This window comes from Sander lucioperca, chromosome 18 (assembly GCF_008315115.2).
Source record: "Sander lucioperca isolate FBNREF2018 chromosome 18, SLUC_FBN_1.2, whole genome shotgun sequence".
Classification (NCBI taxonomy): Eukaryota; Metazoa; Chordata; class Actinopteri; order Perciformes; family Percidae; genus Sander; species Sander lucioperca.
In genome coordinates, this window is record NC_050190.1 from 15,343,863 (window position 1) to 15,365,587 (window position 21,725).

Genomic DNA, 21,725 nt, shown 5'->3' on the forward strand with positions numbered 1-21,725 from the left:
TAATGATACGTTTAGCATCAATCCCTTTCCCTCCTTTTAGTTCTGTTTTAATATCCTCCATTGAAACAGACAATGGAACTCCAGAAATGCCCCCATTTCTAACAACTAAGCCCGGAACATGAGATTTTACTTTTTTACCATCCAGTGTAGTCATTTTCATTATAGAATTGTTTTATGTTCTCTACTCACTGCATGTACAAGTATGCGCTATGCGTTATTTAAATACTTTTCCATAGCTTTAGCTACCTTTATGAGGTGGAAATGCTCAACAAACTCAATTATTACTTTTCATTCATAGTTCTGATTTTCAGCCCTGATGTCATTGATGCACCCTGGCCCTCTGACAGTTTCATCAGACTCTGCCCCTGAACTTTGATCCCTCAATTTCTTTCTTTTGAGCACCACTTTCTGCCACTCCATACCATCATAATCCCAATCTTCGTCCTCCTCACTCCCAAAAGTCATGATTATTACATTCACGATACAGTTGTTTGTATTTACCCGCTACCTCGCTCACGCAATCTATGTATCCTGTCCAAAACTCCGCTCAGACTTCCTCCTTCTGGCCCAAGACTGCTCTTTACACCGACCCTTGATATATAGTTACTGTAGCAAGTGAGATTTTGCAACTTAAAAAAATAAGTCAATTCAGTCCTGATATTTACAATAATTGAGTACATATGGAACATAAAGTGAAACTTTTTAACGTTTGCAAAGTTTAGTATTCACAAAAAGCATCTTTCTCTTCGGCAGGAAGTTGTGCTTCAGGGGTCAATAGGTAAACCATGGGCCAGTTTGTTTCACCATTGTTCATTGGACGGTTTTACAAGTGTAATGGAAACACAGGCCTGTAGGTTTAATTTATAAAAAATAGTTTTTAGGATTGGACAGGGCCACTATTTGCCTACCACTGCAGTGCTTATGCCAACTTGTATGAATGCATTTCTACTAAAATGGTGTGTTGTCTGCTGAAACAAGTGGTTAGATATTCTAAGCAAAAATGTGGGGTAGAGTTTGGGATATTGCAAAGACATCAACAGGTTTTTCCTCCTTTTTGACAAACTTTATTTACAAACTTAAAATTACAAATTAACAGCACATTAATTTGTGTCTTTGCTGATTTATTTATTGCTCATCAATGTCAAACTTAAAAAAAAAAAAGAAGTATTTACATATATACATACATACATACATACAGCTGTGTATAAACACCAAGAAGACCAATAAGAGATAATGTGCTACATGCAGTTCATTCAGCGCAATTACAAAAACTATGCATGAAATAAATTATCTTAAATTAACCAATAAGATCATGTTGTTAAATCAAACCTTCTAAAGTGAGGACTCCTTAAAACAGAAAAACTAGGTTTTTGGCAGCTGTTTTTAAGAGTCACAAAACTGTAAAAGCAACATGTTTGTCACAGTATAGCAAACTTCTTTTCTTAGAAAATGGAAAAATAAAATCCATAATTGATGTTTTCAAATGTTTTCTCACAGGACTTGAAAATCACAGATGACTCAACCATTCACTGTTGATAAATTATTATACGCGTGCTTTCATAAGAAAAACCTATAACCCCTTAAATAGTTGTTTAAATAAATAGTTAAAGCATGTTTCTCTTCCCTTTGGGAAGTGAAAACATGCTAAATTAAATTACTTAAGACATTTAGAAATGTCTATTAAACCTGATGGAGATTGGCTGAAATGTTAAAGCACAAAAAAGGTGGGATGGGAAACCCTTTTCAGTAAAAAACCTTAAATAATCGGAGTAACAAGTTCAACAGTAAATCTCATTGCAACTAGTTATTAAAGATGTGTGTTTCACACATACAGTACATAATACCACAAGGTCCCCTTCAGAAGATTCAAGCACACTTTAAGTTTTTGCCTTTCTGAAATAATCCACAAGAAACACAGAAAATGTAAGCACAGCTCCATACAACTCCAATTAGTGAAATAGTGCTGGTATACCCTTTGAAAATAAGGGTTCATACTCTTTATTTCCTTCAGAGCACTGTCTGAATGGAAACGTAAAACACAAGTGACCTAAGACATAGTAAACATCAAAGGTAACATTACACTCCAGTCTGAACGAGTAAAAGTCAGATCTTGTCAACCAGCAAATGAATACGTCATAAACAATACCACAAATCACAAGCTGTGTCCCAATTCCAACCTAGTATTTCAGGATGTAGTGTACAAATGGAGTTGATGAAAACTATTGTCCCACAATGCAATAACACTGTAGACAGCTACACACAACTGAATCACACACCTTTGGAAAAATCACTTGGATTTCCTTGTTGAGTAAAACTCCATGACTGAGCTCCCATGAGCCACACACGTATAGGAGCTGTAGTTGTTGATTGTTAAGAAAAACATGTTTTATCTTCCTTTTTAAATGATAAGGTGGTCAGATTTTACTGTCCAGTTTAGTAATAGATACCTGTTTAGGTTAAAATATGGACACATCCCAATGCTGTGTTCCAGTTAGGCAATGAAAGAAAACCTCTAAAGGAAAAAGTATATCAGTAAGTGAACCCGGGACTTTGGTTCTGCCAAAATAACCCACTGTGTAGATTAGTAAATTGTGTATGCTTTCTAGTTTTAGCAGATGGAGTTTAATTGGGACACAGCTGGAGATAAAGGGTAACAGAAAATACTTCACAAACGCGATGCTATTCGCTGGCCAATAGAGGGCGACGTAAACTTGTGTGATCCACTGTAGGGAACCGCTTAATGAGGATTGTGTTTGTGAAGCAGTGGTCTGTAGTCGCTCCTCTGTTGGTCCAGAGAGTTGGTGGTCATGTCCCTTGACAGCCTGTGCAAACACGTTAAAGCAGCTGCGGTGGCTGGCTCGTTCTCTGCCGCTACACGCTGCTCCCAAGCACTGAAGTTTCAGAGTCAGAGTCCCTAAAGGATGGGAGAACAGCCAGGACTCACACACAAAGGACTTTTTCTTGTTCAGACAGGGTGAATAATGCATGCTTACTCCGAAGCAAAACAGGTTTCATTAGAATTTAGCATAGGTATACAGAGCGGAACTGAATTTAGTTTACTGTGGTCATGCACGAGTCCTGCTGCAAAACAACAGGTGTCTAGCCTGGTTTGGTTATCCCGAATCAAGCAGAAACGTCTGCGTAGTCGCGTGTTAAGTGCTTGTGTGTGCTTTTCACTTACAGCATTTCCTGCAGTAGTTTTCGGTTGCCCTGCCTCCTTTCTTCATCAATAGGGTAGGTCCACAATATCAACAGTCCCACAGCTATAAGAGCCACAGGCACAGGGGAGACCAGCACCTTCAGGGTTAAACTGACCGCCTCGGGTTGTGAGCAGCTCCCAGTCACATAGCCGGCAAATCTGCAAAGAAAAAATGCAGATAGAGGGATGTGTCAATGAAAGGGCCCATTTATGTTACATCCTGTCGTGTTCTTAAACCCCCCAACAAAGCACAAGTAGACTTTATATTTCACAATAACGGTTATCCGTCAAATCGTTTATAGATTTTGACCTTTACGACCGCACTTGAAGGCAGCTTCATTTCATTTCAAGGGGATAGAGAAAAAGAAAAGAGACGAGCCAGACAGCAAATAATTTGTTGTTGCAGGAAACATTCAGCTACTACATAAACTCCTGGGCAGTTCAGTGCTTGTGTTTAATTTTTTACCCTCATAATGTTTAAAAACTTTCTTGTGGCATCGATATGGCAGTGACGTTTCCCGTTTACTGTACGGGATTCTCAAACCACGGCTCAAAACACACTGACAAGTCTGATCCTCGTTTGCATGATTGGCCACCTCAGCGTGATGTGGGGTTGCGGTTTTTTTTCTCCAAAAGTTGAGGTCGGTCTCAACTTTTTGCCACAGGCCCGCTGCATTTTTTTGAGTGTCCCCCCTGCGGCAACCCCTGCTGCAGCCTAAACGCACTACCCCAATTCAAAATTAATGGAAAGACCTGTGTTTTTGCCGCACCGTCAGACAGCGTGAATGCAGCCTTAGAAACAAACTGAGTGCTGACTACATTTTAAGCATGACAGTGAGAATTAAACTGTACATGAGAATAATGGCTATAGATATGGATCAGCAAACTCACTTCAAACTGAGTGTAGAGACACCCAGGGATACTCCAGAGGCAAACTTGATAAAGAACACATAGTAGGAGTAGAAGAGGGCTTCGTGACCATGGATGTCTGGGTTTTTCACCTTGAAGTCATCCACTACATCGGGAAGCATTGACCTGAAAGCACAAACACGACATTTAGAAGGAAACTGGAGACACAATCAACAAAAATCCACATCTGCATATGGATCCAGGGATGGATTCTGTGGATAAACTCATGCTCACCAAGGCAGGAGGAAAGCTGCTGCCACGCTCACACCTGCCGCCACTGAGACCAAGTAAGAAATGATCAGGTTGCTCTTGATGCAGACGATTAGGATCATGAAGGGTACTGCCCACTATGGAAAGAGACAGCAGGAAGTGAGCAATTCCATAACACATTCCTTTTGAATAAATTCCTTTGTTGTTTTTTTTTTACTCACCGTGATGCCGAAGTAAACTGCCTTCTTCTTCCCAAACCGGCTCAGAAACCACTGCCAAAACGGGATGGTCACAGTCCCAGATAGCTGGAAAAAAAATGTGACAGAGTTATCAGTATTGTTGTTTTATTAAATATCATGCATGTTTGCAAAAGGACAAGGTATGTACACAGTTGATAATTGAATATTCATCATTCACGTCAACCAAAGTTAACAACAACATCAGATTTATCTGGAATCTAGTCTATATCCATGACGTTCCACTTCCGGGATTGCCCCAGTGCTGACGGAAATCCTGCCGGATCACGCTCTTTTCGCCTGGATGTCTGTTACCTCCCGCTTTCTTTGTGTTAGAATTTTAAACTACGGTCGATTTATGAGGACTATGGTTAACTGCTCCTCAGATCTCTGCACGGTTAATCAAGACAGCTAGCTAGACTATCTGTCCAATCTGAGTTTTCTGTTGCACGACCAAAACAACTTTTGAACATACACGTTCCACCGAAACAAAACAAAAGTTCCTTCCCGAGACTATTTTGGCTCTGTCGGGCATTTAGCACCGGCCAAGATGATTAAGATTGGTTCAAAGAAATGCCAATAAACCAGAGCAGGGTTTTCTCCCATCCCGGAATGCTGTGTGGACTAGCCAGACCCTCCTCCGCAGTGCTGTGGAGGAAGGTCTGTCAAAGCGAGACTATCTGGAATCATTCAGCCAGATGAAGCAGTTTAGCCTAGCCAGATTAGCTTTATCAAAAAAGACAGACAAAGGCATTCACCTTTTGTAACCATATGGATTTAGTTTTTTGATCTAAATTTAACAGAAAGAAATATTTATCTGTACTCTATCTTGAAACTTGTGGAGTCAAGGAAAGGATTACCTCTTGTATCACTTGCAAGTGTTATTGGTGAGGTATGATCAGAGCCTTAGTTACCATTGAGGACACTGAGGTATGTCGTCTGTATTTTATTTTGTATTTTTTAACATACTTTATTTTGGGCAATGTTGAGGTTTTACTATGTGACTATATCTAACTTATAATTCTGGTGGAAATCAAGTGTGGGAATAAAGTCTGCTCAGATAATGATCTTATCTTACTTGTAGTTTGAAATGTAGGTCTTGGCTTGAGTAGGTTATATCCTGTGGTGTATATGGTCTTATATATTTTTATTGCCATAGGTGCTGCATTTGAATAAAAAATAGTTAAACACTCCTTACTATCAACTTTGTTTTAAGGGGCCGGATTTTTTACATTTACATGAAAATATAAGACCTATATTTTATTTTTTAAGAAATATCTCTGGAAATCATGAAATAGTATATAGGCTGGTTCGTCAAAAAAACAATTCTTATTGAAAAAAAAAAAAAGTTTCATTCACTTGCAGTGCTTTAAGACATTAATATATCTAAAAATTCTGGCTGCAGCTTGGGGCACGATGGAAGTTACCTAAATGATAACTTAACATTAATTTTGCAATCAAAATTCTAACTGGGCTTCATTAAAATTCGAAAAAAATGTGGGAACCGGAAAGAATAAAGTGACCACTTCAGAAAGAGGTTACGGGATGAGGGCACGACATGCTTTGTTTGGTCTTAACTCTGCAGGGGGCAGACAACCTTTGACCTCGAGGTCTAACTTGGTCAACCAGTGTTAAATGACCACACAAGAACAAGCTTGCTACTGACAACTTAGCAGCCTGAGAAACAATATAATCAACAACGGAAAATCTTTCCTTTCCCCCCTTCATCTCCCACCTCTCCAAATATGATGCATGGCCCACAAATGTTTCCACTCCATATCAGAAGGAAAGGCACCAGAGCGATGAGGATGGAAAGGAGGGCGCAACCAATGGTGGCAGTTCCCATGGTGGCAGTGAGGGATCGCCAGGGCAACAAAAGCTCCACTGTGTGCCCGTCTCTCCCTCGAACTCCTGCTAACGCTGAGCGAGTGTGTGACTGGGAGACAGGTTCCCAGGAGCCCAAACAACACCTCTTCTCCCTCTGAAAATCTGCTCTTTCAATCACGCGCCTCTTCGCGTGAGGACGGACCTCAGAGTACGGACTGAAAACCCCACAAACAACGGGAGCTTACTCTATGCCACAAGGAGAGTCAAACAAAGTTTTCTGCCGCAGATGTCCTCCAAATCTCATATTAGGGCTTTTACACTGATGTAAACAGTATATTAGTGGAAAATGGAAACACTCACCATGATGACCAGGAGAATATTCTGATAGTCCTTTCTATGGCCGAGAGCGTAGGTGATGAAAAGAGCAAAGTTTCCCTCCAGTAGCTGTAAGAAAAACAAATGAAGGGTCATTTTTATGCCAACTACAGTTACAGATTGAAGTAATAGTTAGACATTTTGGGAAATACACTTTGTATTTTGTTTGTTTAATCCATACAAAAGCCAAAGTTGTGGTTTTACCTTTGGACAGCTAGCTGTTTCCCCTTGTTTCCAGTCTTTATGCTAAGCTACGCTAAATGTCTTTCGGTTATAGCTTCATTTAATTGACAGATATGAGAGTGGAATCAATCTTCTCCTCTAATGCTCAACAAAAAAAAAAGAAGTTATTTCCCAAAATGTTGAATTTTGCTTTTAACTATGACTTCATCAATAATGTTTGTATCCAGCATGAGACAGATAATGAGACACAGTATTACCATGAAGGCCAGAGAGGTGAAGAGGAAGCCGATGACCAGTTTGATGTATGGTCCGTAACCCATCACCAGCCACAGGCCCTGACAGAAGGTGAGCTGGGATACCTTTCGCCCGCTCTCTATAATTCAACGTGGAGAAGAAAACAAAGATAAGGCAGCTGAAAATCTTTGCTGTAGGGAATTTATTGCACAATGCAGAGCCATTATTATGTGAAACAATGTTCTGGCCTGTGTCTTGTTCGTATCTTGGACACATTTAGTGCCTGCCAGAATGCGGCCACCACTTTTTTTTGGTCAGTGATAAGTAAGGCCAAATGTTTCTTAAGGACAACTGATAAGAACTTTTAAATCAGAAGTGGGACGAAGTCATGGTTTTGAAAGACACTGCTAAGACTCAAATCTTGGCTATGAAGTCGTGAAGCAAGTATTAAATTTTAAAAGTTGCTTCAATGCTCTCCCCCTTTCTCCCTCCCTGCTACAGACAAGTGTCATTGTCCTAAAAAAGTCAAAAGGCTAGTAAGTCCAATGCAGTCTCGAGTCGGTGGTGTTCTAGACTCTTTATTTTGTCAAGTTGATTCCTCAGATTCAAGACTCCAGTCCAGGTTATGTTTGTTGAGTCCACAGCACAGCTATAAATATTTAAAATATTCCACCTTATCATTCAACAAGTGAGAACTTCTCTTGGTATTTCATGGATTCATACCTTTCTTCTCCTTCACACCCAAAAACAAGACTGTGGCACAGAAGATGTAGATGATGCAGATGACCCCTGAAGAAATCAAGTAAGCTTGTTTCTAAGGACAGAAAAGACAGCATTAGCTTGTACTAACACTCATGTGAATTCTGTTTGTAAATATCATGTATTTGACATGATCAGGGGCGTAGCACAAAGTTCTGGACCCTGTACATAGGCATTCTCTATGGGCCCTTCCCCGCATCCACAGCTATTCCTTGTAGTATCTTTTGGCGTTTTTCCATTACATGGTACCTGCTCGACTCACCTCGACTCACTTTTTTGGTTTTCCATTATGAAAAAAAGTCCCTGGTATCTGCCAACAGGTACTTTTTTTTAGTATCACCTCTGTCGAGGTTCCAAGCGAGCTGAGACGATACCAAAAGGTGACGTGACAACCTGCAGACTACTGAATGGTCGGAGAAAATCTTCACTAATCACCGCCGTTTATAAATAGTTTAGTTCCAGCTTCTGGCTGGGGCAACAGCCACATGCCAAGAATCAAAAACAACACACCTTCGACATTCTGTGTGTGTGTCATGTTAGGTCACGGGAGTTTCCTGCGGCGTCGCTGTGACGACCAGCCACGTTCGCCTCGCGCGTGAGGCAGTACTAAATCTGCAATGGAAAAAGGAGGACAGGGCACCGCGGCCGAGTCGAATAGAGCTGGTAGTAGCAGTGGGTAAGTGCCATTAGTGGGCTCTCCTCACATTAGGGCCCTGTATACTCAGTCCCCTTTTACCCCTCGGTCCGACGCCTCTGGACATGATGTCAAAGACTCAAGAGACTCACCGTCTCATTCAGTGAAACAATGGACGTGCTGGTTGAGTTTCTGCTGTCGTGTTCATCAGGCTCGGTGGGACAATTTGTGTCGCCACCTACTATCTGTCCCTGGATTGCTGTGCCCAGAACTGTGCCCAGCACCTCCACCATCATACCTGAGAGCATCACAGAAATGGAGCATCAGCAACAACACTCATGTAAAAAGCATTTGATCATTCAGGCGAGCTGACGTACGATAAGCAGTGGCAGAGTCCCTCTCCTTCTGGTCGTTGCTGATGAACATGGTGAGGGCTGAATATGGCACGTGGAAGCACTGCAGACGTACACAAACACACAGTTAGGCTAGTGTACACAACACTGGGACCAAGGGGAACAAGGTGCTGGGGAGTGTCCACGTGACATACTAACCGTCTGCATTGACTGGAAGAGGCAGTAAAATATCAGGTACCAGACAACCTTCCCCTGCTCAAAAGGAGGCACGTACCAGATGAGGAAGTAAGTCAGCATCGCAAAAGGAGTCGAGAAAAGGATCCTGTATACAGTATGATAAAGAAAAAGTTAAAAAGTTAACAATTTGCACTTTTCAATAAGAAAAAGTGTGTTTCTAGATCAAGCAAGAATATTTGTATTAATTTGAGCTACTACAGTGGGGTTCACCATGCATTCTGTACAGTTTGGCTTAAAACAAAAAGTGTGCCAGGCCTGCTGTTTCCCATTGCTAAAGAGTGTGTTCCGCCAACTGTTACTGTAGCTTCGACCCCCCCACCTGTTTCATTTTTCCTCCCTTGCAGTCACTTTTCTATTCACTCCCTGCCACTTTGTGAATAATCCTACTAATCCTGCCTGTGTGTGTGTGTGTGTGTGTGTGTGTGTGTGTGAGTGAAAAGGGCTCAGTCTGGGCTGCAGAAGGGGACGAGGCTGGGCTGGATGAACGGTCTCACCCCACTCAGTCGCAACAGCCTTTCCTCAGCTTTGTAAATCTTCCAGCTGACCTCAGTCAGAGAAGCTGGTGCCACTCCAGAAACTTGTTTTCAAAACAGACAACAGTCCAGCTAAAACTCCCCATGAACATTGTTGTGCCCCTTATTGGCATCAACACACCCCAACAGGTTAAGTAGAGCTGAAACAATAAATAATTGAATTAGTCGATTAACAATAATCTGCAACTATTTTGATTTATTGTTTAAGTTAATTGTGTAGTTTTGCTGCTTATGTGATAGTAAACTTAATTGCTTTGGCTTATAAACTGTTGGTTGAAAAAAAAAAAGCAATTTCAAGAAAGCTCCTTGGGCTCCTGGAATTTGTGATTGTGAAAGTTTTACTGTAGATTTTTTCACTATTTTCTGACATTTTATAGACCAAACAATTAAATGAAAAGATAGCTGAAAGAATAATCAATAAAGAAAACCCTCCTGCAGTGCTGTAGAATGACAGCAAATCTAACTAATAACTAAATCAATATCGAAGGCTCTTATTTTTGTTTTTGAGCGGTCATGCAAGAGCAATACGTGCTGACTCTCCCTCAGGGCCATATCACTGAACACAGAGAGGTTTATTTATTGACCGTGACACTTCTGCATTCGCACATGGTCATATGAACCCCCCACCCTCACCCCCCTTCTTGTGTGACACACGTGGGAAATAAGAAAGAAAGCACCTCCTGATTCCCTCTAATGTCTGAGTGAATTAGGTTAATAAGAGCTAATTTATCTAGAAATGGAGGCCAGGTTGCGACTGTTTCGCACACTGGCGTGGCTGACTGAACACACACACCACAGATTCTTTGTGTGTCACATTTGGAGGTCAGTAAAGCAAAAGAAAGGAACTGACCTTGGGGTTGATACACTAAATCAATTTAATGTGTTTAATATACAGACAATGCTAAATATCCTATTCTAGTGCCATGTCACAATATCTGTATGTAAAACATTTTCAACACAGATAGGAAAAGCAAGTGAGGACATAAAAAGACATGTTTGTTCTTATCGAACGGCTGGTTGTTTTACTTCAATTTGAAAAGCTACACAAGCCACAGAGGATCATGTACATGTTGCCTTTTCTAACAATGACCTCCATTATTCCAACCAAGCATGCCTCTTGACCCAAGGTAACCTCTCTCTGCCTCTATAAAACCCCTCCCAAACATGTAGTAGGAAATTCAACACGCACACAAAGATGGACACACCCCTATCGTTTTGAGCTGATGGTGTGTTGTGGGTTGGGCCAATCGCAGCAAAAGCCGGTATATTCCCCTCCCCCCCATCAACTCACAACATGCAGCTTGTGCACAGCCAACATTTCTTACTCAAATTACATCATGTGAGAAGTATTTAGATCAGTTGCTATTCAAATCATATCATGGCCTGAAGCGATGGCTTCCAAACCACACATTTTCATAACACACACACACAAACAAAATAAGTTATAAGGTACACCACATTTCACTCTTAAAAATGCATGTTTCCTTGCTTTGTGCTGACCCTTTCTGTACTTACGGTTAAGTGTTTGATAACATAATATATCTAGCCTGTTCAGGATTGCAGGGTGCTAAAGCCAATCCCAGCATTCTTTTGGCAAGAGGTAGGGATACCTTTGACAAGACGCCAGCTGGCCTTCAGTGTATCACAAGGCTAACACGAACAATAGTCAAACACAGTCACACATACATACAACATTGATGATATGCTGTATACCGTGAGACGAGATGTTGCTGTACTGTTTATACCAAGTTATATATCTTAAAAATCTTATTAGATCTTTGTAGACAAATCAAAGAGCAGAACTGCGTCATGGTGGTGACTGAATTTTGGCTTTAATGTGACTAAATAAAAACTTTTTACAACTATTTTTCCGGTATTTAATTCACCAGATTAACCAAAAGAACAGACGCACTATGACATGACATCCACAAGCATGTCGGTAATACAATACACATTTGTGCCAATGGTTTCACACTATTTCACTGATCTCCTGGTGGAGTTAACGCACCAAGAAAGGCAGTGAAGAAGAACGCTTCTAGCAAGTAAACATAGATGTACATGTTGAGCTTCAAGCTGGTAGATTCCACCACACATCAGCATCAAGAAAAAACAGACAAACTCAAATAAATGCTGACGCTTCAGCTGCTGATTGTGCGTTGAAAAGGTTACTTTTGTAGTTTTAGTATGAGTCATATGGATTCCTGATGCACTCATTACATGCATTGTGTTTTATACAGACTATACTCTCGTACTCTTACCACACATTATTCCTCAGTAGAAACCTCAATCATGTTGCCATGGTTACTGCCAATGGTTCATGAGTTGGATTTTGTCAGTACATTTGCCTCACAGTTCTTACCCCACTCAATATCCGTCTACTAATTTTCAGTATTTCCTTAATATTGCCCAATATCCTCTTTGCTTTGTGAACCTGTCCTAATGTGCAGCTGTGAGATTCAGATACCTACCAGGGCATCATGCGGCCGATGCGGGTCCATCTACTCCGGCTCACCAGGAAACCTACTGTGGGGTCTGTGACAGCGTCCCAGGCCCGGCCCACAAACAGGATGATGGAGGCATGGAAGGGATCCAGCTAATAGGGAGAAATTGGAAAAAGAATGAGCCATGAAACAAAAACAAAGAGGATACCAAATACTACCTTATATTAGCACGGCTAGTGAATGATTCAAAAGAGCCACGACACCAATGAGGTTATGGAGACATTTTGAGGCTTTGGAACTGCAGCAGTGAAATGCTGCACAACTGTGTCATTTGTTTAAGAACAAAGTCACATTCAGAGCCACTGTAATGCTCTCATCTCTTGAGTTGAATGGCCTTTATTTAAGTTCCTACTGTGTACAGTGGAAACGTCTAATTTGCTAATTGAGCATCAAAGCAAAGCAGTAGGAGTCCAGGATAATGTGCTTGACCGGCTACTGCAGGCTGAAGACTGTTAAACTGATACAATGCTGACAAGAGCAAACACAAGCTTTGGGCTTGTAGTTATCAGTATGTGGAACTATGGGAAAATGCAATGATAAGGAAATGAGTCTCCAACTTGTACGCTGCAGAATTAGCAAATGGATTAACTGTGTTTTAAAGAATAGGGAATATAGAGGACATTTAATTTGCCACTTAAAATATTCCTACAACTTTTTTCAGTTATACAAAATGTCTTTTTTAAGTCAAAGATATATATGGAAGGGAAATTGTGTTTTCTAGCTCTGACAATGTTAAAAAGACCGTATCAATGTTTTTTAGTAAACCTAAAACATCCGTGGCCGAAGTAAAAGTTCGCTTGGGTGGACATGAATTAGTTAATGTTGAGGAATTTAAATATTTGGGAGTGTTAATAGACTCAAAACTATCCTTTAAAAAACATGTTAAAAAAGTAGTGAGAACGGTAAATGTTAATATACGGAATTTTAGACATATGGATACGGATATAGGATATCCGTATATATACGGATATAACGGATATAGCAGCGATTACATTCCTGCATTCCATGATACTAGCTCATATTGAGTACTAAATCACAAGTTGGTCCTATACGAGTCATGCAGCTATTGGACCAATTGAAGTATGCTACAAAAGGGCATTGAAAATATTAGACAAGAAACCTTTGTCATATCACTATTGTCAAATTTTAGATAAATATAAGTTTTTAAATTTTGTTAACTTCAAATTATTTAAAATCAGCTTGCCTAATCTACAAGGTTATACATGGTCTGGCGCCTCCACCATTGAGCGATTTTATAAAACAAAAGTCTAGCAGTGTTGCTGGGTCTCGAGTGACTAGAGCCACTATGAGAGGTGATTGTGAATTGGCATTTAGGCGGACCGCCTTTTCACAGAACGTCCTGTCATATCAGGGAGTGAGTTTCTGGAATAGCATTCCACTGTCAGTGAGGGAAAGCACAAGTCTTTCTATCTTTAGGAGTCATTTAAAAGTATGGTTGAGGGACATACAAACATGTGATCATATTTAGCTAATTATTTTATATCAGACTTAAAACAGAGTTAGCGTATTATAAAAAGGGACACAATTATTAGTGCAATATGGGTTGTGCAATAAGTGTCAGTATAACATGGGTTGTGCTATAGGGGTCAGTGGAATGTGGCTCAGTGCAACATAGAATGGTGTAATATGGACCAATATAATACCAAGACAATTTGTGGTGTGTCCACTATAGTCGATGCTTTTCTTTTTTCTATATGTCCCTTGTTGTCCACTCTTGTTGTTATTGTTTGTTCTAACATGATGTGATCACTGTTTTTGTCTCTGCATATAGTGCCTTTGTATGTATTCATTAATTTGTGTGTAACACCAACCTGCCAGGGGGTCTGCAGATGGAAATTAGCCTAAGGCTATAATCTGGCATATTTACATTTGTGAAAATGTTCATTAATATGTATTGTCCCCTTTTTCTTTCAAATAAAATAAAATAAATAAAACAATGAGTGTGTGTGATGAGTGTGATTTCTCTTGTCAATCACCTGAGCCACATCCAGCAGGAAGATCTGGAGGAAGAAGCCCAGAGCGCTGCCTGTGATCTGGTAGGGAGCCCCACCAATAGCATAGCACAATTTATTCCACACAGACAGACGGTTTCTTTGGTCATTTGGCTGGAAGACAAACAGAGGGGAGGACAGAGGAGATATGGAATGCAATTAGTTTGCCTTTACAACAGTTTGTGCATCTGACTGTAAACACGGAAATGCTCATATTCCCCGCAGGAGCTATAAATTCAGGTAAAGTGATGTGGGCAGCGTTGCGCTTCGTGATCATTATCTTCAGCTTTCTTCTGTACTCTGGAATTTAATTAAATCCCTGTTTTCTGCTTCAACTACATCCCTCTGTCTAAAACTCTTGGCATAATTGATGCCCGTGTTAAACAACCTGTTACCACGAGAGAATGATGAGATTGCCTAACTTCCCTCACCCCACCGCCCAGAATGCCAGATTAGAGATAAATCCCTGATGCAGTCAAACAAGGGTATGAAACTATGAGGTTACTGTAGTTCACACACACACACACACACACACACACACACACACACACACACACACACACACACACACTCGCACTACATCGACTCCAGCGCTGCCATTGGCTCTAGAAATAGGATGTTGGAGGTAGTGTTCCATTTCATGCTGAGTAGTCAGCAGACAGCCTAGGGTCTTATCACATCCCTCAGCCACAGCCAATCACCTGTTAACAGTCCAATGATGTCAGCAAGGGGTCTCTACACCCAGATTCAGATCCGCCGCGGACACAAAAGCAGCATGACTTCCTGTTGGGAGAAAACTGCTGCCTCCTCACAGATCAGGAATGAATAATACCCTTTCCTACCAAATCCTTCAGCGAAGAGGGGCCACATAAGCATAATTATCGTGTGAAAACCAAACTAAAGCTACATCCTGCCTGTAGGCAACCTTTGAGCACTGATGATGAGGAAACTCCCTTAACATACATAGATTCTGGATTCAAGGAAAGAAATGTGCACAACATCAAGAAGATGACATGAAATATTAGGTATTTAAGGCTACAATTGACAAGTATTTTAACTAGCTTAATCTGACTATTTTCATGATTACATGATTAAACATTTTGTCTACAAAAAAATCATGTGGGACTATACAATATATAGGCCTATATTAAAACATGTCAAAGGTATATTTTAATTCAATTCCTAAGAAGCAGACATGACATTTAGAACTAGTTTTGCCAAGCTTAGATTGTACATGTTCTTGTCAAGGTGAAATGTCCTGCAATCTGATATTGCTATTAAAAGGGATCACAGCACGGACATGATGTGGAAGATATTTTAGGCTGTAGATGCTGTTACACTTTTCCATATGAAATACCAACACTTGGTCATTCTGGGCACCATTAGACACATGCCAATTTTACTGATTAAATACACATACAATTGTCTGTAGAAGCACTCAAAGAGGTTGGTACAAATGTCATTGTTGAACACACTTAATTTTAGATTCAACCATAGACTTTTAAAATAAATGAATCATGAATCACGCAGCTCAGGAGAAGTACCACGTCACGTTTCCCCAGCACATCTGTCATCACTGAGGCTGCTATTTTTTACTTGGACAGTAGCCTACGGTTTAAATCAAATGTTATGTGGTTTCTATAAAACCGGTATGTCAGCCTCATGAGCAGCTGCCCGTGGACAGATGGACAAACCGGGTGAAATTCAAATATCCAGGACAAGGGGAGCGTTTGAGGTGCCGAAAGGAAGTAACGACCGCAATTTATCAGACGTTGCATTCAATTTAGGCGCCTTTGCGCTCCTGAATAAATGGGGGCAACACATTTTAATAAGCCCCGAAATCAAATATATAACTCTTTGCTCTTACCTTTGCTGTCTTGATCTCTGTATTTATAGGTTTGACTGACAATAAACTCGCTGCGTACTGCTCGGGGCCCTCTCCTCGTGCCATTGTGTTATCAAGACGATATATGAATTAATATATATATTTTAGATATCGTAATACTTGTCCGTGTCAAAAGAAAAAGCCGCTTCACAGCTTCATACTATCTCGCTCAGTGCTCTGAGTCAAGTCTCTCGTGGTCGTGCTGCTCTGTCCTTTCCGCTCATTCATTCTACTCATTCTACTACGCCGTCTACGTCACTTAGCTATGACGTTTCCATCGCCTGTTCCGTGGCCAATGCTGCATTTAAGTGCTGAAGGAAATCACGAGACCAACAGATTGGTGATAAGAAAATGCACTTTAAACTTACATTAAAAGTCACTCTTGCCAAACGTTTTATGAGATAAATCATCACCAATCACCCAATGATACATTTGCTCCATCTTTAACTGGGCTGATTCAACAAAATTAAATTGTATCCACAATGGTTGTTTTTGTTTGTTTTACGTAAAACTGGGGAAATTACATATATATATATATATATATATATATATATATATATATAGAAAATAGAAAATAGATTTCTTTTTGTAAAATACCTCAGCACAATTATGTTTTGTATGTGATATTTCTTCTTTGCTATGTTTTTTTAAGCAAGAAATTAAAATATATTGCAAGAGTGCAAAAAGTATGCAGTGTAAACAATACAAGTTAACTTGTTCCACAAGTAGGAAATAAATGTCGAAATGTCAAACAGACAGACAAACTGACAGATGACATCCAGTGACTCAAAATATAATCTCCCTCACACACACACACACACACACACACACACACACACACACACATGCACGTGCAGCTAAGTGAAATATGTTTGATGCCTCTTATCCAAAGCAACAGCCACTTCAGCTTGGTTTCCACCTAAATGCTTTTATTGGGGGTGTCTCCATCCACTTTTTGCTACAGTATGTGATATGCATACCATTTATCTTTATCCAGATAATGGCCACTACTGAGCAAAAATATGTTTAAGGATATTATGAGTGGCAATAAGCTTTGTTTGGCATCACACAGCGAGCATGATTTATCATCTATATGACTTCTAGAGGGTGTTATTGCTGTCCTTGCCCTCTCTGCTAATGTTAATCAGTGGCACTATTAGAGCCAGAGGGGGTGCTAGTCACTTTGTTACTAGGTCACTGACCTTTTCACACAACACATGCACAGTATCACAATGCATAATAACCTAATATTTAATCATCCATTATGCATAACCTGAGGGAATAACAATTGTTACAGTTTTTTACAATCACTTTGGCACTAATTTCAGAACCTTGACGTCATTTTTCAAAACTCTAGACACAAAACTCACAACCAATGATCAAAATGCACATTTTTCAAACACTTTTTTCAATTGCTTGGATAAAATACACATAAACCAAAGATCATTTGTTCATTTAACAAAGATCACCTGTTCAATATGACACAACTTAACATCAAAGTACTACTATTTCAAAAGGCAATTCACACATTACATTTCAGATGATTGTCTATTTATTCCATTACAATGATCTAACTATCAATCGATACGACTACTCAAAATGATAAGTAACTGTTGCATTACTCTTAAAGGGGTGATAGAATGCAAAACCGATTTTACCTTGTCATAGTTGAATAACGACAGTTCGGTGGGTAAATAAGACATACATAGAAGCTCAAAATCCCATTGATACGCCTATCCTCTGCAAATCTCACATTTTGAAACTGCCGCTGAAAACGGGCGAATCTCAACAAAGCTGGATCCTGACGTCAGGATCCCAAAACCATCAATCAATCAAGTTTTTGTCACGCCCCAACATTTGCATAGGCTACACCACTGACCTGAGGTCAGCATAGTCTTCTGAATCTAGCTAGGTCATGCAGATCTCCAGAGGTCCGCTATTTAATTACTAAATTCACTTCTGAGACTTTTTTATGCGAGAAATCAACAATGTAGAGGTGAAATATGGGCCGTTTTACGAAAATTGATGGCTAATTGCAAAATTTGTCCGACTGTGTGTCGCAGTTCAGCAGGAGCTCAGCAGGCTACGTGATAGCGGCTGGTGCTGCCTCGCCTTGCTGCCTGCCGGCGTGTCCACTTCATAGACTCGCTGTGAGCTAGCTAGCTGGATCTCCGTCACGAAGGGAAGCCAGCGGCGCTCCTGTTGATTATAAAAAAGTTCAAACCATGCTTAATGTTATGAAAACAATGTCCCATTGGTTTAAATGTACATAATGTACTCTGCAGCCAGATCTAATCAAATAACTACACTAATCAACATTTGACATGCCTCACCCCAACCTTCTAAAAATTGATTAAGTCACGACTGTCGATTTGCATACTGGAGAAAGACTCATTGTCCTCACAGGAAAGGTAACTGTTGTCTTGGCATTTTGGGGAGCCACTCCCTGCTGGGCCAGACTGATTAGAACAAAGAAAATGCATATCTCTGTAAACTTGAATAGAATTGGCACTACCTTTGTCTGCCATGAGAGTAAACCTGAATTCAAAGGTGTGTCCTAAATCATATATATATATATATATATATATATATATATATATTATATACTCGTACCACATTGGTCTGTAGTATTCTCTCTACTACTGCAGTACTTTTACAGGGATATCTTTATATGTAGTACCATAATGAAACATGTATCACCTATTTTGTACTACAATATTTAATGATTGTACGAACAATAACAGTGAAACTATCGGTAGCTTGTGTGTGGGTGATCTAAAGTAACGGTTCAATGGTATTTCACAATAAATTTGTTTTTTGAACCAATGATTGTGCAAGTGCAATATTTCTTTAATGATACAAATGCACAATGCAATGTTTTGAACATTGGATAGCCTGTGTTACAAGTGATGACCGTTTTGAGTTTTGTATCTAGGGTTTTGAAAAATGACATCAAGGTTCTGAAAATAGTAGCAAAGTGATTATAAAAAACTGTAATCATCCATTATGCATGACCTGAGGGAATAACAATTGTTAAAAGGGCCATAAAATACCAGAAATGTCAGAAGTCATCAGTAAAAGTATAAAGACCGGACCATATGGTGACAAAGTCCTCTCTTGCTAATATGATTTCAGTATTTTGATACAGTAGAGACAGAGAGAGATAGTTTGAATCTATTCTCGGCAGTTGTACGTGTAAACTGGGGTCTTCTCTGAAACCAAATACCACCAGTTTGCTTTCACTTTTACCCCTGTGATGCTAAAACAAGTTTGCAGGTGGCATTACAGCATCTGATACAATATCAGTTTTCGGTAAAGCAGTATTTTTTTCTCTAGTAAGTAGGTTAATTGGGAATTTATTTTACACAATCCCCTGGCTATTTACTGTAGCATTTTATTTGCCTATTTTCCTATGATTCATTGTTCTTCTGGTTTCCCCAATCTACAAATACACAAACACACCCTTTTCTCTATTTACACACAAACATGAAACAGAACAGATAAGGAAACACAGCTGAGTGTGTGTGTGTGTGTGTGTGTGTGTGTGTGTGTTTGTGTGTGTGTGTTTGTATTTGTGTGTGTGTGTGTGTGTGTGTGTGTTTGTGTGTGTGTGTGTGTGTGTGTGTGTGTGTGTGTTTGTATTTGTGTGTGTGTGTGTGTGTGTGTGTGTGTGTGTGTGTGTGTGTGTGTGTTAGTGTATCAAAATGAAGCAGAGAGGAAAAAAACAAAGTTGTGGGGGAATCGAGAAGAAGTGTGAGTCAAGTTCATGACTTTACATAAAAAATAAAGATAAGAACTGTTAACCATCTCCGTCACTATCAGACTGAATTGATGCCAGACAGGCATAATTTTCTAAAGACACTAGAAATTCTCTAAAAAGTCTCTTTCTACACTAGTTTGTAGCTTTTGTGAAGACACTGCAGGTCTTTTTTTTATTATTCTCTGGTTTTCCCCTTGTTGTGTATTGACCCAGTTACAGTGAAACAAAGAGCTAAGGGGGACTTTACTTGGTCTTGTGACATACAATAACTGTAAACATCTTAATCCTGCAGATCTGAGGTTTGATATACTTCCACCCTTGCTGTTCCCAGCAAGGGTGGAAGTATATCAAACCTTTACACTTACTGTAAATGACTAACTGAGCACTTAGGGTTACTACTTTTACTTACTTTTTAACCAAAGCTTTTGTTTTGATTAAAGAGTAATTTTGTAAAGTTACAGTACAGATAGGCTCCAAATAAGTCACAGACATCTGGCTTTACTTCATTTAATTGTACAGTTAAAATCTAGTTTGATCTCTGATGCCTTTCATAATTTTTACAGCTAAATCATATCACACACAAAAAACTTCTCCATATTTTTAACTTTCAGCACATTTAAATTCGATATTCATAATAGGGTGATTTAACAACTCCATTTTTACTAAAATGGAGTTGGATATATATTTTTTTAAATGACTAAACTCTCATTACGTTCTATGACAACAAAGTGACAATATGTTTCTTTTAAAATAAGAATTAACTCAATTGTTCTCTTACACATGAAAAGATGACTTCATAAAACACCCTTGCCCAGCTTGATACACTCAGAGGTTTTGCTGCTACAGCCTTACAGTTTATGGTGGCTAATGTTAGCTAATGTTAAATGTAAATTTTAGGTAGAGATTGCTATGTTATTGACATTATTGAGTCTACTTCTTCTCTACTTGTGCATTTATTATTATCCTGTTATTGTCTTTTGACCACAGTGGCCTGTATTCAGCAAAAGTTAGGCTTTAAATATAACAGTAACAAAACAAAGTGTTTGGGAAAACATCCATCACTTATCACTCATGCAGTACTGTATTGATTTGTGGATTCAAAAGGTATATATATATATATATATATATATATATATATATATATATATATATATATATATATATTATACAATGTACAAATGCTTCACAAGCAAAAGTCCTGTATTAAAAATTTTACTTAATTAAAAGTAAAGAACAGGCTGTTAGGGTTAGGGTTAGTGTTAGGTGTTTGGATCTTTAATGGTTTTCTCAGCCTTATTCTTACAGCGCCTTGTGTAAATATCCATTAGGCAGGGTTGGGCAGCGCCTATTATATGTTCATCAGATCAAATACCGGACACAGTGTGTGTATTTGACAGACCTGGAGGCAGTTTTACAGTTTTAGTCTGGCCTTAAAGGACTGAACAGGAGTCCAAAGCCTTTTCATCCAAACATCCTGCTAGGAGGTCATTGATATCGATGGGTTTCAGCCTCACTGAGGTGCTGCTCATAATATCTTTATAATATCATTTCAGATTTGTATGTAAACTCTTAATCTGGAAAGTAAGTAGTAAGCTAATTTAGCTGACAGATAAATGAAGTGGAGTGAAAGTAATGTAGAGCTCTAATATATCATACAATGGAAATACTCATACTAAGTCAGTACCACAAAATTCTTAAGTACAGTAGCCCCTTGAGTAAATGTACTTTCCTTTTCTTTCTGGAGGCTTTTGGTAATTTTACAGGTGAAAATTTACACCAGGGCGCCATCTACTGGACATCAATGTAACATTTTGTGAGACTGTAATTGGAATAGCTGATTAGACACAAATCTCAATCATCTGTGTGATGCACATTCAC

The 21,725-nt window shown here is 39.4% G+C and overlaps 1 protein-coding gene across 2 annotated transcripts; it reads right to left on the minus strand.

Moving 5' to 3' along the window:
* Positions 1–1,052: 1,052 nt before the first annotated feature.
* LOC116035756 (sodium-dependent lysophosphatidylcholine symporter 1-B-like) lies at positions 1,053–16,362 on the minus strand. 2 transcript variants are annotated; one of them, XM_031279070.2, is made up of 14 exons: positions 16,070–16,362; positions 14,188–14,316; positions 12,158–12,282; positions 9,118–9,241; positions 8,944–9,022; positions 8,719–8,864; positions 7,897–7,987; positions 7,197–7,312; positions 6,742–6,825; positions 4,540–4,623; positions 4,343–4,455; positions 4,091–4,234; positions 3,182–3,358; positions 1,053–2,914 (listed from the first exon to the last, which is right to left on the minus strand). In XM_031279070.2, the coding sequence occupies exons 1-14, from the start codon at positions 16,151–16,153 to the stop codon at positions 2,872–2,874; spliced, it is 1,539 nt and encodes a 512-aa protein (XP_031134930.1). In that variant the 5' UTR covers positions 16,154–16,362; the 3' UTR covers positions 1,053–2,871. The 2 variants fall into 2 exon arrangements, with proteins under 2 accessions (XP_031134930.1, XP_035850322.1); XM_035994429.1 differs by lacking the exon at positions 16,070–16,362 and adding an exon at positions 14,904–14,985.
* Positions 16,363–21,725: the final 5,363 nt, after the last annotated feature.